The sequence below is a fragment of the Microtus oregoni genome, unplaced genomic scaffold, assembly GCF_018167655.1.
Source record: "Microtus oregoni isolate MIOR12 unplaced genomic scaffold, Mior012 000031F_ref0000149, whole genome shotgun sequence".
Taxonomy (NCBI): domain Eukaryota; kingdom Metazoa; phylum Chordata; class Mammalia; order Rodentia; family Cricetidae; genus Microtus; species Microtus oregoni.
In genome coordinates, this window is record NW_024543090.1 from 10915989 (window position 1) to 10933585 (window position 17597).

The window sequence follows — 17597 nt, forward strand, 5'->3', positions numbered from 1 at the left end:
ATGTACAGTGCAGCTAAATGCCATTCCCAAGTCATCAGCAGCTTCAGTCCTAAAGCACAAACTCCTGGACTCTGTCCTCTATTTATAGGAGAAGCTCAGATGGGTTCTAGGCATTGAAGTAGAACCCAAGTTAGACAAGCTTTGAGCTCGCCTCCAATAACAGATGCAAAATGACAACAAAAAGAAGGTAAAAATGAAAGTTGCTTGTCATTGTAGACTACAAAATCATGCACAGAGCATGTTAATATATATTGTAAAAACTGAAACTCTTGGATTGATTTTCTGTTGCTTTTTGCTCTGAGGCATAAGACATTGCAAGTTTGTCTTTATTCCACTACCCCTGCTTCAAAGGGAGATAAATGTCTTTAGTATTTTATTGAATATTCTCATGATACCATGTAATAACCTTCAAAATGCAACTGCCACACCAATGATGAATTAATTCTACCACCAGCAAAGGAGTGAAACAAATATTAAATAACTGAAGTCAGGGGAAAAGCAACTTAATTGCACATGGCCCTGTCTTATCAATTATGTAGTAGCGGTTGAATTCTTTGAAGATGAACCTGAAAAAGCAATCTGTTTAAGTTAGGACTTTATTGCTGTGAAGCGAAACCAAGACCACAGCAACCCTTATAATAGAAAACATTTAATTGGACTGGCTTACGGTTCAGAGGTTTAGTCCATTATAGACATGACAGGAAGCATGGTAGCATACATACAACATGGTGTTGGAGAAGGAGCCTATAGTTCAACATCTGGATCCACAGATATCAGGAAAAGAGAATATCATATTTGGCATAGCTCAGGCTTCTAAAACTTCAAAGCCCATGCCCTAATGACACCCCTCCTCCAACAAAGTCACACCTACAACAACAAGGCCACACCTCCTAATAGTGCCACCTCCTTTGGGTCTCTGAGAGCCATTTTTATTCAGGCCACCACACAATCATAATGATATATTATAGCTCATATCTCTGGAAAAGACTTTATATTATAACTGAAAGAAATGAGAAGATTCCTTTGCCTTGTATGGTAAATGAAAATAGACTTGAATGTGTTTCTGTTAGCCCCAAGCTTCTTTTCTACAAATTTTGGTTACTGTTCCTGAACGGTGAGTGTGAGGATTAGATGAGCCAGTGTCTGGAGTTGCCAGGTGGATCTTCCTGACCGACTGACACATGGGCGACATCTGGCAGACAAACCTTTATAAGATCTTGGGAGCATTCTAAAGCTTGGCTCCTGATGTAATATGCCCATGCTGCTTACACAGATATAGAAAGTGCTGCAGGGAAAGTAGTTTTATGTGTGTTGCACATGCATGTGTTCATGTATACACTCTCATTCATCCAGTGAATTTGTATTCCCAGCTCTTAGAAGGTCTCAGAGTCTTCACGCTGAAAACACACCTTTTCAGTCTTGCCAAACTGCTATTTTTCTCTTATGTTACCCATACACTTACATGTGCACAGCTATAGAGACTTCAGGAAGCCTGTCTTTACTTATGTTTATACTATAGATATTCCATAAACTCTAAGCCAGTTCATTTGGATCAGTCATTTAAGGGATAATTGATATTGAAATGCTTTATTAAACAATTTCTCAGTATCCAAAAGAAATGGATCCATAAATGTAAAAAGAAATAAAAAGGAGGATGTATGGGGTTCTTGGTGGCCTCTCTAAAGTTTTCCAAATACTGAAAAATTCTTCATTGCCTCAGAAGTGGTTTGGGTAGGGTAGCAAGGGTTGGATCTAGATAATTGCTACAATCTAAATGATGGAAAATTTCAAACCAAGTTAAAGAGCTGATGAGCCACTTAGGATATGACAAATAAGATATAGATGCATTGATCCAGTAAATTCCTTAACCAACAAACAAAATAATGTCTATGGTGCTGGAAATTAGACCCAGGGATTGTGCATGTTAGGCAAGTGAAAAGAAAAAAAAGTCCTTTTGGTGTTTTAACAAGTTAAAGTAGCTCCAATAAAGGCAAGTTACCTGGATTGATATTTTCTAAGCATATGCATAGAGATATGGACATTTAATTGTATATATATACACACACATGCACACATATACATACATAGCTTTTTTTAAAGGAAAATACATGGTTAATAAATGGAGCTCAAGTTCATTCAAGGTTCAAGGAAGGAACGGGGATGTCAGGGTAAGCTACAGAGGCAGTGGAATTGTTAGGCTTATCTGGTTTGCTTTTTTCTACAGGCTGCCCTCAGCATCCTTGGCATGTGTGGGGGACCAATGCTAGGTTTGTTCACTCTTGGTATCGTGTTCCCTTTTGTGAACTGGAAGGTAAGGATTATGTAGTTTTCTCCAAATCAAGTTCTTTTCATTTTCTATCTCTTTTCACCTCTGCTTGGGAAAGCTCTTTGTTTTTGCCAGAAAAAAAATCCAAAGAATTCATGTTATCTGTATTTCTATTTTACAAACACACACATATACATAGGTATGAACTTAAATGGTACCTAGGCCCTCCTATATAAGATGACACTGAAACTTGTTTACAAGCAAAAGACAAATAAAGGAGAGGCAGCCTTTAATGGTCATATGCTGAATGATTAATACATAGAATGGACAAGCCAGCAATACTATTACCTCTGGTACTTCCTTTGCTATGACTTCAGATAGATGTAGGTAGACTCTGTGGTATGTAGACATCAGAAGAAAATTTGTTATTGTAAGTTTTATTCTAAAACCATTTAGAATTTTTACTTTCAATCTGTAGAAATTCTTCTGTAATCTTATAGGAGAACAAAGTCAAAATCACTTCTGTAGTATTTAGGTTTATGAAAATATTATGTTGTTCAATTATAATTTGAGGTAACACCTAGTCACTAAAACCAAACAGTCAAAAGACTGTATCTATTCACTAACTATGCAAGTTCTTAGTAGAAAACAATATAATGACAACAGTAATAGACATGCCAATGTGGACAGGGAAGGACCACAAGGCCTCAACTAGTGAGAGTGGGAGAAGTTGCCATTCCCAGGAAAAAGCAAACCAATTGGTGGTTAGTCGACATTGAAAGCGTAGACAAGCAAGAATCTCTTTTAATTCATGGAACAGCAGTCAGACTTTCTGTACATTATCTGTCAATAAAAAATAACTACATTGCTTAAAGAGTTCCATAGCTTCTGAAACTCACTAGATATATTATGGTTTCACCTTATTTTCAAATAAAAAGAAGGAACAAATCAAAGGCAGAAAAAAATTTACTCAAGGTGCAACTCACTTAAAAATCATTTCATAGGACTGGAGGTTATGATTCAGTGACAAAGAACGTGCCTAGCATGCACAAGACCCTAGAATTCATACCTAGCACTTAAAATAAGTGAATGAATAAGTAATTAAACAAGTAAGTAAATATATCTGCTTTCTGAATGTTGAAATGAAGACAGTTTGAGGTGCTTCCAGTGTGCATGGCCAAGATTTGAGATGAACAATTCTGCAGTACATTACACCTTATACCAATATTTTTGCAAAAAAGCTTTGTTTAATTTCTTATTATGTTCTCTTTTTCTCCAAGGGTGCACTAGGAGGCCTCATTGCTGGAATCACATTGTCATTTTGGGTGGCCATCGGGTCTTTTATTTACCCTGCACCAGTGTCTAAGACATTACCCTTACCTCTATCAATAGAACAGTGTGTCCAAACAAATATAACAGCAACAGTAGGTCCACAGCTTTCCAGCAGGTATGTTGACTTTAAAAATTGTACCAAGTCCCAAAGTAGGTCAAGGTAGACCTCTGTCAGAGATAATTTGATGAGCTAGTCCTTGATCATCTGGAAGTGCTTGGCAAAGACAGGTAATGTGCAAGGCTAAACAGAGTTCTGCAGATCGCGCTTCCTCTGCCTTTAGGTAGACAAGAGTTTAAATACTATCTTGGAGGATTGAAGAACAGATCAGGAGTCATGATCTTAGTGGAAGGTATATGAAGGCTGCATTTTTGTGTCATCTCTAAATTTCTGCTGCTATTCCATAAATAGCACTGAAAAGTCCCTTTTGAGATTTTTTGTTAGTTCATACACATAGACAAGGGTCTGTCACCTTCTTTCCAGTGACTCTGGAGTTAATTAACAATTGAATAGTAAATAAATGAAAAGGAATGAAAGACATTGCCCTCATTGAAAAATTTCTCTATCTATCCATCTGTCTGTCTGTCTTTCTGTCTATCTGTCTTTCTATCTCTTTCTATATATGTAAATCTGGGATGAAAAGAAAAGCTAGCTCCTAATTTTTTTCATTAAAGAATCAAGTATTAAGTTTGGAGTTTTAAGGGATGCCAGAACCCAGAGTGTGCAGCGAAGCAATTGTATCCTAAGTCATGAGTTTTTATTTTTGAATGATGAACAGAGTTGATGCCCTGTGCTGTTTTTCTCCACAGACCTGCCCTTGCTGACACATGGTACTCACTCTCCTACCTTTACTTTAGTGCTGTGGGCTTTCTGGGATGTGTAGCTGCTGGGCTAATCATCAGCTTCCTGACAGGTGGGTTATCTGGAGTCCTCTCTTTGGGGGGTTATTTCATGAAGTTGTTGACTACATGGTAGCCTCACAGATTTGCTTCTGAGTCTACCACAAAAAGTCCTCTTCTCTAAGAGATTCATATACTGTCTCAAGTTTCTAAGTTGATCTTTTTCTCTGTCTCTCTCTGTCTGTCCCGCCCTCTCTTGTTGTATGTTTGTCTGTCTGTCTGTGTGTCTGTTTAACAATCAGAAAATAGGTAAGGTATTTTGAAACATATTCTACCATCATACCTGTGTATAAAAGTTCTTTGTAGCATCAGTTATAAAGGAAGATTAACATTAAGTGTTTTTCACCTGACTTCCAACGTAATCCTATCTTTGTAGGGTTTTAATGTAGGGCTTTGAAGTTTGTGTACTGTGCATGGTGACTACAATGGGGAAAAGTAAGGGATGAAGTATATATAAATTATGCTTTACACTGTTCTCATAGGGTCAATACCTTGGCACAAAATTGCTTTTCTTTGTACGAAAGGGAACCAAAGTTGCAATAAAAGTATTGATAGTAGGTGCTGGAGAGATAGATGAAGTGATTATAAGCAAAGGTTGCTCTTCCAGAGGACCCAAGTTCAATTCCCAGCACCCACACTGCAGCTCACTAATGTCTATAACTTCAGTTCTAGAATATCTGATATCCTTTTCTGGCCTCTATGGGAATACATAAACATTAATGCAGATAAATATCTATGGGTTCGTTTTGAATTAAATTCTTTGATGCAGAATATAAAGTTCCTTATCAACAATATATGAGTCAAATATACCTATTCTATGGAAGGCACTAATTAACAAATATCAATTTCATTAGAATTCTATTAAGTAAAACATTTTTTGACAGACTGATATAATACTGTGGAACATGTTATTTGAACTTCAAAATATTGGACAGGCACAAAATTTTAGTGAGACATAACATCAGTCTCATAGAAGGAATCTAATAAATGTGTTTAACTCTTACAATAATGCTTCTTCCAGGGACCTCTGGATGGATTGGCTCTCATCCTTACCTGCATTCTGTGGGACAGGATATTTGCACTAGTTTGACTGGACAGAAAATTTGCAAAAATTTCAGAATGATGGCCTCATTAGCTTTTACATCGTAGTAAAAATATCAGTCTGACTTGTTCCTCAGTAGGATTTAAAGGGATGGAACTGGTATTTTTAAAGATCAGAAATGAAATGTGAGGACAGTCTAGATTGACTGGCAGGACCTTAGAGAAGGACAGTCTAGATAGACTGGCAGGACTGTAGAAGATGCTGATGCTGTGATGAAAGAGAAAAAAAACAATAAAAATGATGTTTCTAATTTTATAAATACCAGCATAGATGATTCTGTAAATATATAACAGATAAAACTGAGGAAGAAAGTATACTTCCTACATATTTACTACTAGAGGAATATTTTCAAATGAATATGTTATTACCATTTAACTTTATAGTCCTGAACTTTCTTTTTATTAATTTAATTATTTATTAAAAGTTTCCACCTCCTCCCATTTACCTCCCACTCCCTCCTCTCCCTCTCCCCGTCCCTCTCCAGTCCTAAGAGAAGTCAGGGTACCCTGCCCTGTTGGAATTTTGTTGGGATTTTGATGGGGATTGCATTGTATCTATAGATTGCTTTTGGTAGAATTGCCATTTTTATTATGTTGATCCTCCCAATCCAAGAGCATGGAAGATCCTTTTATTTTCTGGTTTTCTCTTTAATTTCTTTCTTCACAGACTTAAAGTTCTTGTCAAATAGATCTTTCACTTCCTTGGTTAGAGTTACCCCAAGATACTTTATTCTATTTGTGGCTATCATGAAAGGTGATGTTTCTCTGATTTCCCTCTCTGCTTCTTTGTTCTTTGTGTATTGGAGGGCTACTGATTTTTTGGAGTTGATCTTGTAACCTGCTACATTACTAAAGGTGTTTATCAGCTGTAAGAGTTCTTTGGTAGAGTTTTTGGGGTCGCTTATGTACATTATCATATCATCTGCAAATAATGAAAGTTTAACTTCTTCCTTTCCAATTTGAATCCCCTTGATTTCCTTATGTTGTCTTATTTCTGTTGCTAAAACTTCAAGCGCTATATTGAAGAGGTATGGAGAGAGTGGACAGCTTTGTCTTGTTCCTGATTTTAGTGGAATGGCTTTAAGTTTCTTTCCATTTAATTTGATGTTAGCTGTCAGCTTGTTGTATATTGCTTTTATTTTATTTAGGAATGAACCTCGTATCCCTAGTCTCTCCAAAACCTTTATCAAAAGGCGTGTTGAATTTTATCAAATGCTTTTTCAGCCTCTAATGAAGTGTTCATATGGTTTTTTTTTTCTTTCAGTTTATTTATATTATGGATTACATTGATAGATTTTCATGTTGAACCAGCCCTGCATCTCTGGGATGAAGCCTATTTGATCATAATAGATATTTTTTATGTGTTTTTGGATTTGGTTTCCAAGTATTTTATTGAGAATTTTTGCATCGATGTGCATGAGTGAGATTGGCCTGTAATTCTCTTTCTTGGTTGAGTCATTGTGTAGTTTTGGTATCAGGGTAACTGTAGCTTCATAAAAGGAGTTTGACAATGACTCTTCTGTTTCTATTTTGTGAAACACATTAAGGAGTATAGGTATCAGCTCTTCTTGGAAGTTCTGTTAGAATTCTGCATTGAAACCATCTGGTCCTGCGCCTTTTCTTGGTAGGGGGGTTTTTGATGACAGCTTCTAATTCCTCGTGACTTACAGGTCTATTTAAATTGTTCACCTAGTCGTGGTTTAATTTTGGTATATGGTACTTATCTAAAAAAATGTCAATTTCTTTCACATTTTCCAATTTTGTGGCATACAAGCTTTTGTAGTAAGATCTAATGATTCTCCAAATTTCCTCTATGACTGTGGTTTTGTCCCCCTTTTCATTTCTGATCTTGTTAATTTGTGTATTCTCTCTCTGCCGTTTGATTAGTTTGGATAGGGGTTTGTCAATCTTGTTGATTTTCTCCAAGAACCAGCTTTTTTTCTTTGCTGTGACTGATTCTCTGGGTGGATCTCCTCAGTGCATGAATAGGAACTGTTTCTGGGCCAAGGACCTCACAGACAATAGGGCAGGCTCGGGGGAGGCAGGGTCGTGTGGAACAAAGAAGCCCATGCTGCAGGAGATAGAAAGGCCCTCTGCTCTGTTTCCAGACCATCTGTCCCACCCTGGGATGGCACACACTCACCTGTCTGGATGGATCTCCTCAGCACAGCAACATGGACTCCTGGAAGTCCAAGGACCCTACAGACAAAAGGGCAAACTTGAGGGGAGGTCAGGGTCATGAGTAACAAAGAAGCCCCTGAAGCAAGAGTTGGAGGTGCCCTGCACTCCCCTCCGGCTGGGTGGGTGCACACTCACCCCTCTGGGTGGATAGCCTCAGTGCAGGAGTAGGAACTGTTCCTGGGCCAAGGACTTCTCAGACAATAGGGCAGGCTTTGGGGAGGCAGGGTCATGTGTAACAAAGAAGCCCCTGCAGCAGGAGCTTGAGGGGCCCTGTGCTCCATTCCCTGGATGGCACACACTCACCCATCTGGATGGATCTCCTCAGCACAGGAACAGGGACTCCTGGAAGTCCAAGGACCTTACAAACAAAAGGGCGAACTTGGGTGGGGGGCAGGTGGTGTGGAACAAAGAAGCCCCTGCAGCAGGAGCTGGAGGTGCCCTGCACTCCCTTCTGGGGACCTTCCGGCCGGGTGGGCCTGAACTTTCTTGACCTGACAACTTTTGAATTTATAACTTCTAACTCTCAACTCATTCAACAGTCTACCGATTTCTATAGATTCACCTCTGAAGCTTGACTTTTGGCTTTGTTAAGAAATAACCCATCCTCAAGTTGATATGCTTATGCTGAAATGGAAAGCCTGCAGGGCTGAAGCCATTTAATCCATTTCCCTTTTCTTAATAGGCAAGCAAAGAGGCGAAGATGTGGATCCACTTTTAATAAGACCAGTTTGCAATCTATTTTGCTTTTGGTCTAAGAAATGCAAAACTCTGTGCTGGTGTGGAGTTCAGCATGAGCAGAAAACAGAGCAGGTGAGTCGACGCATGAGCTTCTTTTATTATTATTATTATTATTATTATTGAGAAAAGGAGAAATAAAAAACAAGTTTCCACCTCCTCCCAGCCTCCCATTTCCCTCCCCCTCCTCCCACCCTTCTCCCCCTCCTCCCACCCTTCTCCCCCTCCTCCCACCCTTCTCCCCCTCCCCCCACTCCTCTCCCCCTCCCTCTCCAGTCCAAAGAGCAGTCAGGGTTCCCTGCCCTGTGGTAAGTCCTAGGTCCTCCCCCCTCCGTCCATATCTAGGAAGGTGAACATCCAAACTGGCTAGGCTCCCACCAAGCCAGCACATTAAGCAGGATCAAAACCCCGTGCCATTGTCCTTTGCGTCTCATCAAGGAAAAACATATAGTTATCCTCTTGGCTGAGGGAAGTAGACAAAATTGCATGAGCTTCTTAAAACAGGCTTTGGCTTAGAGGGAGGGGAGCTCTTGTTCCACTCCACTACTGGAAGTGCCCTTCCGCTTCTGGGAGTGCACTTCCTCCCCCTCGCAACAGTTGAGAGGGAAAGGGCTGTAAGGATGGAAGGCAGTAAATGTCAACAGCTAGAAAGATAGAGATTTTGCCTCCAGAGTCCCAGAGCTGATGATCTTCTAAGTGCATGTATTGATAGGTAAATATGCTTCATGACTGGAAAGTTACACTGCAAGTGATTAGTTTCCAAAGAGTCTTTAATCCTGGAGAATTGAGTTCCAGGAAAGAAATAGAAAAATACAGTTTAGGAAAAGAATGAAATACCACACACAGTCCAATGTGATAGGTGAGATGATGAGTTTGAGAGTCGGCCTGCCTTGGGTCTACCCCCGGCTCAGAGTCTCATTTTCCTTTTGTTTAGCTTTCATTACTTGAGAGCTAAAGAAGAAGATAAAACAGAATGACATAGACACAACTTTCTAATTCTCTAGGATATTATATTAGTTATTTTTGCCTGTTATCTCTTACCAAAATTCCTGACAGACTGTCTCAAAGGAGGAGTTTTGGTTTGTTGTTTGTTTTGTTTTGGCATGGTTTTGGCACACCATTTCAAAGGGTTTATCCATGATTGCTTTGTTCCATGCATTTGGACAGATTAGGAGGTTAATGGGGACATATGAAAAAGGAGGCTGTTCATCTTGCAGTGGAAATGAAACAGAAGGAAAGGGAATATAGGCAGGAGTCTGAGAAACATAGTGCCCATAAGGAAAGCCTCTAGTGACTTCATTCTTTCAGCTGTGCCCCACTTCCTAGGTCACAATCTTTTTCACAGCACCACCAGCTGAAGTGAAACTAAGAAGCACTTGATATTCAAATCATAACAACTATAAATATTGGTGGAAAATTACAGTTAAAGATGGAACAAAATGCAACAAACTTGCTTAGCTTCTTTATGCCCCAGAAGTACATTTATGCTAGACCAATAGAGACTTCTGAGAGTTGCGTTCTCATCAGTCAGGACCTCTAATGAGCAGCTTGAGCTCTAAGTAAACTACACTGACTGACAATGGAGCAAGCGGAGGAACAACAGAAGAGCTAGGCAATATTGAGCCTCTTCAGGAGGGAGGTAGGATATGCTTTTGGATGTTTTGAACAGTGGGAGGAGTGTGAAAGCTGTTGAAGGAAAGTAGAAATGAATGCAAAGCTATCTTGTTCATCCTTCATAAACGTGCAGCAGGTACACAATATACCTTGAGTTGGTTTTAAACCTGTCAAGACTGCCTTTTAACACGTGTCTTTCCACATTCCTCAGGATTACCTTGACAGTGGCAATGCCAGGAAACAGGGGGTTGAATCTGCCCTACAGAATGGACTCAAGCAAGAAAGCCTGGCCCAGATTCCAGGCTACAACCCCGAGGACAAAAGCAACAGTGTGAAGGAGAAGACCACTCATTTCTAAGAAAATACATGCAACTGATAATACTCTCTCCCCCATCTCTTTCTCTCTCACACACACCAACCACACAAACACACATACACCACATACAACACACATATTTCATGTCACTTCTTCCTGTTGTAGAATTGTGTACAGAATATTTCAGAAATAAAGTTGTCCATTACCTATTTATACTGATAGAAATGATAAGACCATTTCTCAGGATGTTCTTTGGAAAGCCCCAAATTCAGAGGAGAAAAAAAATTAGCCAATGCCAGAAGTGCCTGATGCCATAACCAATTTAGAACGGAGTTGTATCATTATGCAAGGAGCCTTTGTTATTTCGTTTCCTGTCAGATTAAATCTCAGGCTTTGTTGCTTGTTTATAGGTTTATGTTTGGTTTTGGTGCTGAAAACTAAACACAGGGCCTTGTTCCTTCAATATACCTACCTGACTATTGACCCTAGTCTACATTTCAAAGTTTTAACAATCAAAATATTACGGTGGAGGTAGAGACAAAATATAAAGGGGAATCTGCATATTCAATCTTCTCTGACATGGCTGATACAACCATCATAATGTCATCTCCAACCACATGTCTTACACATATATAGACAGATAAATGTATTTATGCTATCCATGGGGCCACAGCTAGAACACTTAACTTCTGCTACTATCCTCACACTGCTTTCTTTATGTGTTTTGTTAGTGTTCCTTCTGCTAAAGCTGTTATGATTAAACTTTGAGGATAATTGTGTGATATGAGAAAAATCAGTCTTCCCAGTGGTAAACCTTACATAAATACACTATTAGCTTTGTGCTCTTTTAGAAGTGTTTCTTCATCATGTATATCACTTTAAAATAATAAATTCGGAGCTAGAAAGATGGCTCTGCAGTCGGGAGACATGTGGTAATTTCCCAAGCTTATGGATGCCTATAATTCCAGCTTCAGAGAATATGGTATTTGTGATTTTCATTGGCATTCACATCCGTGGGCACATAGCCACACAGACACACACAGACACACAGACACACACACACACACACACACACACACACACACCAACACATAGTAAAAAATTCAAACTTTTTTTTTTTTTAGTGAAAAAAACAAAAACCTCTGTGCTTGCTTACCCAGAAGTTGAGAGTCTAATGTCTAAGCTGAAGAAAAAGGAAAGCACCCTTTATAGGTGTGAGGGAAGCTTACATATTGTAAAGGAACCTTGCGAGGAGCTCACTATTCAGAGCAGAGATAATTAACCATGAAGTCTTACTCATTAGGCACAGAACCAATCCATGTCACATGTGCAAGCTTAAGTCACTGCATCAGATGTAAGCACTACGCAATTTTAATTCTGGAGAATAACTTCAAAACTCTGGAGGAGCGGGGATTACAATGCAAAAGGTTTCTTGGCAAATGAGGATTCAGTGAAACTCTGTTGGAAGAAGAAAATAAATTCTTATAAATGTTTATAGGATATGTTTGCATGCCTATGGGTGTGTTCATAATAACACACATGTGATTGATTTGGAAGCCATTTCAGGGTTGCAAACTTTCACATGGAATTTCACAAATGCAAAATATCTCAGATTTTTTCACTTTGCTAAAAGTTAAACTCAGGCTACCTCACTAAATAAATGTTTTCCTTATAGCTATATTTAAAATATCTCTGTTCTTTTTTCAGTCTATACTTTTTAGAATATTATCAAAAGTACAAAATTAAAATTATATGCAACCATTTTATTACAGAAACAGCTTAGTCTCTCTTTGTATAACAAACGACAGGGCACAAGTAGATAAAATATAAAGACCTTTTGAATTCAGAGTAGAGGTTCCCTTTTACTCATTCAAACAAATATGTCTTTAGGCACAGAGAGAAAAGTAATGGGAAACAGTAAACATATTACACAGGGTGGGAGTTGTAGTAATTGTGTGATGAAGTGGAGGAAAACTACAATGTGCACAGTCAGTAGGCTCAACCAGTCCCAGAATTCCTTCCTTTCCATCCCTTACTCTAGAAACTACAGCTTGGAATGGTGTTACAGGGCCACAATCAGCGGAGCAGTTTGAACTTGGGACTCCTGCATGTCCAGAGACGTCTCAATGCATTGTGCTGTGAGTGATGAGTTTCTGGAAGTGAGAAGAGTGGTGAACTAGATGCTGGCCTTTGTGCTTCTTAGGCATAATTGTGGACATTGGTGAGAATGAGGTTGTCCCTTTTACTTGATCTCACTAACCTTATTTAGATGACTGACACGCTCCGTGTTAAGATTTGGAGCAAAAAGTGTAGGTTGTTGGCTGACATAAGGTATCCAAATTAAATAACTTAGACTCAAATTATCCTGGTCATTTGGGGAGTCTTAAAAATATTAGTTTACTTGCCAATTAAAATGAATAGAAACTATTTTTATTTAATAGGATTATTATGAGGACTTAACCCAGTGACTGGCACATTCAGAGAAGTCAATAATTACATTGTGAAGTGTGACGGAAATGATGCTCATTTTAAGTGGTTGTTTCATTGTTTCTCTTTGAAGATATTCCTTTAGTACATGTGTTACTAGGGTTCAGTGAAAAAATAGAACAAATGAGGCAAGCATAATTGCAAAGCAAAAATAATGTCCTGATTTCCAAGCACTAGTTTTTTTATGTTATTCATAAAACATTGTTAAAAGTCTTACATTCCTAAACATGAGATCAACCCCCCCCCCCATCATAAAGAGCCATAAGTTCTTTACAGAAAACAAAACAAATGGTGGTTTATTATGCCTTGTATTTGTAATTGTCAGTTTTGAGCAAATATCGCAAGCTAAATTAACTTCACACTGAAGAAAAGGTGAATCTTAAAACAGCAGTAGGAGTCATTGTTTTTTACTGCAGCGTAGTACTCTAGTGTGTATATATTCCATACTTTCTTCATCCATTCCTCCAGTGAAGGGCATCTAGATTGTTTCCAGGTTTTGGCTATTACAAATAATACTGCTATGAACATAGTTGAACAAATGCTTTTGTCATATGATAGGGCATCTCTTGGGTATATTCCCAAGAGTGGTATTGCTGGGTCCAGGGGTAGGTTGATCCCGAATTTCCTGAGAAACCGAAACACTGATTTCCACAGTGGTTGCACAAGATTGCATTCCCACCAGCAATGGATGAGGGTACCCCTTCCTCCACAACCTCTCCAGCACAGGCTATCATTGGTGTTTTTGACTTTAGCCATTCTGACAGGTGTAAGATGATATCCCTATCCTATAGCAATACTGACGAATATCTTGCATATCACCATAGAACCTTCATCTGGTGATGGATGGAGATAGAGACAGAGACCCACACTGGAGCACTGGTCTGAGCTCCCAAGGTCCCAATGAGGAGCGGAAGGAGGGAGAACATGAGCAAGGAAGTCGGGACCACGAGGGGTGCACCCACCCACTGAGACAAGGGGGCTGATCTAGTGGGAGCTCACCAAGCCCAGCTGGACTGTGACTGAAAAAGGATGGGATAAAACCGGACTCTCTGAACATGGCGAACAATGAGGGCTGATGATAAGCCAAGGACAATGGCATGGGGTTTTGATCCTACTTCATGTTCTGGCTTGTGGGAGCCTAGCCAGTTTGGTTGTTCACCTTCCTAGACATGGACGGATGGGGCCGGACCTTGGACTTTCCACAGGGCAGGGAACCCTGACTGCTCTATGGACTGGAGAGGGAGGGGGAGAGGAGTGGGGGGAGGGGGAGAAGGGTGGGAGGGGGGGGAGAAAGGTGGGAGGAGGTGGAGGGAAATGGGAGGCTGGGAGGAGGTGGAAACTTTTTTTTCTCCTTTTCGCAAAATAAATAAATAAATAAATAAATAAAATAAAATAAAATAAAATAAAAAAGAACAGCCAAGAAAAGTCAGGCCTGGTAAGTACTTGGATGAAAGAAAATATTATGAGAAAATCATATCATCCACAATATGAATAAAAAGGAAAAGGACAGGAAAACACCAGAGAGAAGGAGGCTACGGAGAAAAGAATAGGGATTTGAATAAGAAAATTGAAAGTTGCAGACCAGATAGTGCAGGGAAAGTACCTATAATTGTTAAAGAGAATTTCTTTAAAAAGAAATCTCAGGTCCACACTGGAACCAATAGAAAGTTGCCCTGAGGGTAAGACTCCACCCATCAAATTGTGAAAATGCAAATGTTTTCAAAGTTAAGATCCTGGGGTGACAATGATTGCAAATAACTTCCCAGGAAAGTTTCACCCAAGGTCAACAGCTAAGGCACATTAAAGGACCCTAGGTCTGTGGCAAGTCAAAAAGAAGAGTGAAATTTTGCCCTTTGCTAGAAAATGTATGGAACTGAAGAAGAGAGAAGTCATGGGCCGTGTATGTGCTCAAAATACATGACAGATGAAAGAAAATGTCTTTATGAAGCTCATAACTATGTACAATGACTATACACTATAAAAGTAACAATAATATAAACAAAATAAGTGAGCCATTTTGAATAATATATAATGTAATCATTAAACTCCTATGTTTTCAAAGCACACATAAGAAAATGCACAATGAAGATTGCTATAGTAAAACAACCAGAAACAGAATTAGGACCTTGGGAGCTCAGACCAGTGCTCCAGTGTGGGTCTCTGTCTCTATCTCCATCCATCACCAGATGAAGGTTCTATGGTGATATGCAAGATATTCGTCAGTATTGCTATAGGATAGGGATATCATCTTACACCTGTCAGAATTTAACACAGTGTTTTATTCATAGTTTCTGAGACACTTTGAAATTTGATCTCTCATTTCATACTATTTAATTTTAAAGAAAGTCTCTGAGAATGATGTGTATTTAAGATCATTTAAATTATTTCTTTTAAAAATAAATTCAGAATGAAAAGCATTGAAATGGCCTCTGGAATATTTCCTATGAGAGGGTACAAAGTGGTCTACTACTTTGAAAACCTTTCTGTAAACTTTAGAGACTAAGATGGACCTATCTGCTAAAAGATGTTAACAATAAGTTTCAAGAGACTATCTGCAAGGCCATTCTTTTCAATGGCTTTGATAAAGTATGTAGTGTTTGGTTTATATGGGCCTTAAAATTCGTACACACACAAACACAAATACAGAGGATAAAAAAGAATCTTATTTATGTTTACGTGTTTAAAGATGAACTGAACTTGTTTGCTTATCTGAATCGAAAGAAAAAGATACATTCACAATGGAAGCTAAAGAAGCCCCCGGAAAGAGTTCTTGCTTTTCTACCTACGTCAGATATTTCCACATTGCCCGCACCATCTCCAGAGGATTGCGTCCACTAAAATTTTGCACTTGGGTTTGTTTTCCTTTCTGCTCATTCAATCCCTTGTTTCTCACTTAGAGAAGACACCAACAAAAATGGTGTCTTATTTCAAAAAATACTGAATTTGGCCTAAGGTAACTAGTAGCATTAGGTAGAATAGAGACCATAAGACTCATTTGTATGGCTGGCTATCCACACCACAATTATGATTCTGAGATGTTTTCCAAATATATCTCCTAAGTTTTCTTTTCCAACTAGCAATTTAGGAATTTTGCTTTTTCATAAATGAAGAGATGTAAGGATACTGTCATTTTTTACATGCAGAGATTTAAACTGGAAAAATGAATTGAAAAAACCAGTGCACATAGGCTCTAAAATTATGCCGCACTTTCTTAGGAAAAGTCATGAGGAAAAGCTGTGTGTTGACTGCCTCTGTTAAGAAGGGTTGACACTTAGGGTCAAGAAATGCTGAAGCAACTTAATCAGGAACTTGGGCTGATCAATAATTCAAGCTAAAGATCAATTAATCCTTCCTTTAGACTTTGCAATGTTGGCACACTTCATTTTGAACAGAAGTGCTTATGGGATAAAAATTAGCATGATGTTAACTGACTCTCTATATGAAATCCAGAATACTGTTTGGAAGTCATCATGATCATGTAATTTGGGGAAAATGATGTACACACGTCTGATGACATTTTTTTTTAAACTTGCCTCTAGTTGACCAATTAATCTATGCAGCTGTATCAGCTAAGTTATTCAGTAAGCTGCACTGATTTTTTTTTTTTTTTTTTTTTTTTTTTTTTTTTTTTTTTTTTTGGTTTTTCGAGACAGAGTTTCTCTGTGGTTTTGGAGAGCTGCACTGATTTTTAAGCTGAACCATCAAGTCTAAAACCAAAAATAGGTAAGTTGGTGATTCTTGGCCATGGGTTAAGAATCTCCTACCTTGACTTGCACTGCTTTTGTGCCTTATTTCCTATCCTATCCCAGGTAGATTGTGCTGGTCATTTCCACAATGGATTGTCAGAACAGTGCTCAAATCCTCAATTCCTTGGTTCACACCATTAAACAGTTGTATTAGGGTTTTTATTGTTGTGAGGAGACATCATGACCACTTGGGCATGGCCTTTTATACTATTTATGCTGATGAAAAGCAGGCGTCTGGCCTCTTTTCCAGCTGTGGGATTCGGTTGCTGTTCTCCATTCCAGCAGAGGATATTGATTTGCCTACCTCTAAATAAATAACCCTCTATTATTCTCAATTCTGACCTAGTGTGGGATACCTTTTAAGAGTCCTTCTTCATCATATGACCTAACCAAATCTATTTTCTCTACTGCTTCTAGCATAAACTTATTCCTTTTTGTGAAGAGTGTGTGTATGTTTGTGTGTCTTTATGTATATGTTTATGACTGTGTGTGTAGCCCAGAAGTCAATGTCTAGTGTTTTCTATTGATTTCTACCTTGTCTTTTAAGAAAGGGTCTCTCATTAAATCTGGAGCTCACCAATTAGCCGCATTGGCTGGATATCTGGGATCATCCTCCTTCTGCCTCCCTAGAGTTGGGGTCACAGACATATCTTGCTTGGCGTCTGACATAACTGTGGATGATCCAGACTCAGGTCACCAAGCTTGTGCAGCAAACACTTGGCCCACTTAGATCTCCTCAGTACTGTGAATGACTTTAAGATGAAAATATCAGGAGATAGTCTGAATGTGGTGAGTTTCCCTAAGAATAATGAAACTTTTGCTTTGAGAGACCAAAGAATGTGTAATTTTTCCAGCCCATACCCATTCAACAAATGCCAATTTAATATTTAAAGAACAAGCAGATTAATCTGTAATGTCAGAT

At 38.8% G+C, this 17597-nt stretch overlaps 1 protein-coding gene across 2 annotated transcripts in view; it reads left to right on the forward strand.

Annotated features, from left to right (window-relative positions):
* Positions 1 to 10484, forward strand: part of Slc5a12 (solute carrier family 5 member 12) — a 44773-nt gene extending 34289 nt beyond the window's left edge. The window contains exons 11-15 of one of the 2 annotated variants that reach the window (XM_041679216.1): positions 1909 to 1923; positions 3472 to 3713; positions 4406 to 4509; positions 8460 to 8587; positions 10338 to 10484. In XM_041679216.1, coding sequence (XP_041535150.1) covers positions 1909 to 1923; positions 3472 to 3713; positions 4406 to 4509; positions 8460 to 8587; positions 10338 to 10484 — 636 coding nt within the window. Of the gene's footprint in view, positions 1 to 1908; positions 1924 to 2224; positions 2312 to 3471; positions 3714 to 4405; positions 4510 to 8459; positions 8588 to 10337 lie in introns of both variants that reach the window. The other variant, XM_041679217.1, reaches the window with a different exon arrangement.
* The last annotated feature ends 7113 nt before the right edge of the window (positions 10485 to 17597 follow it).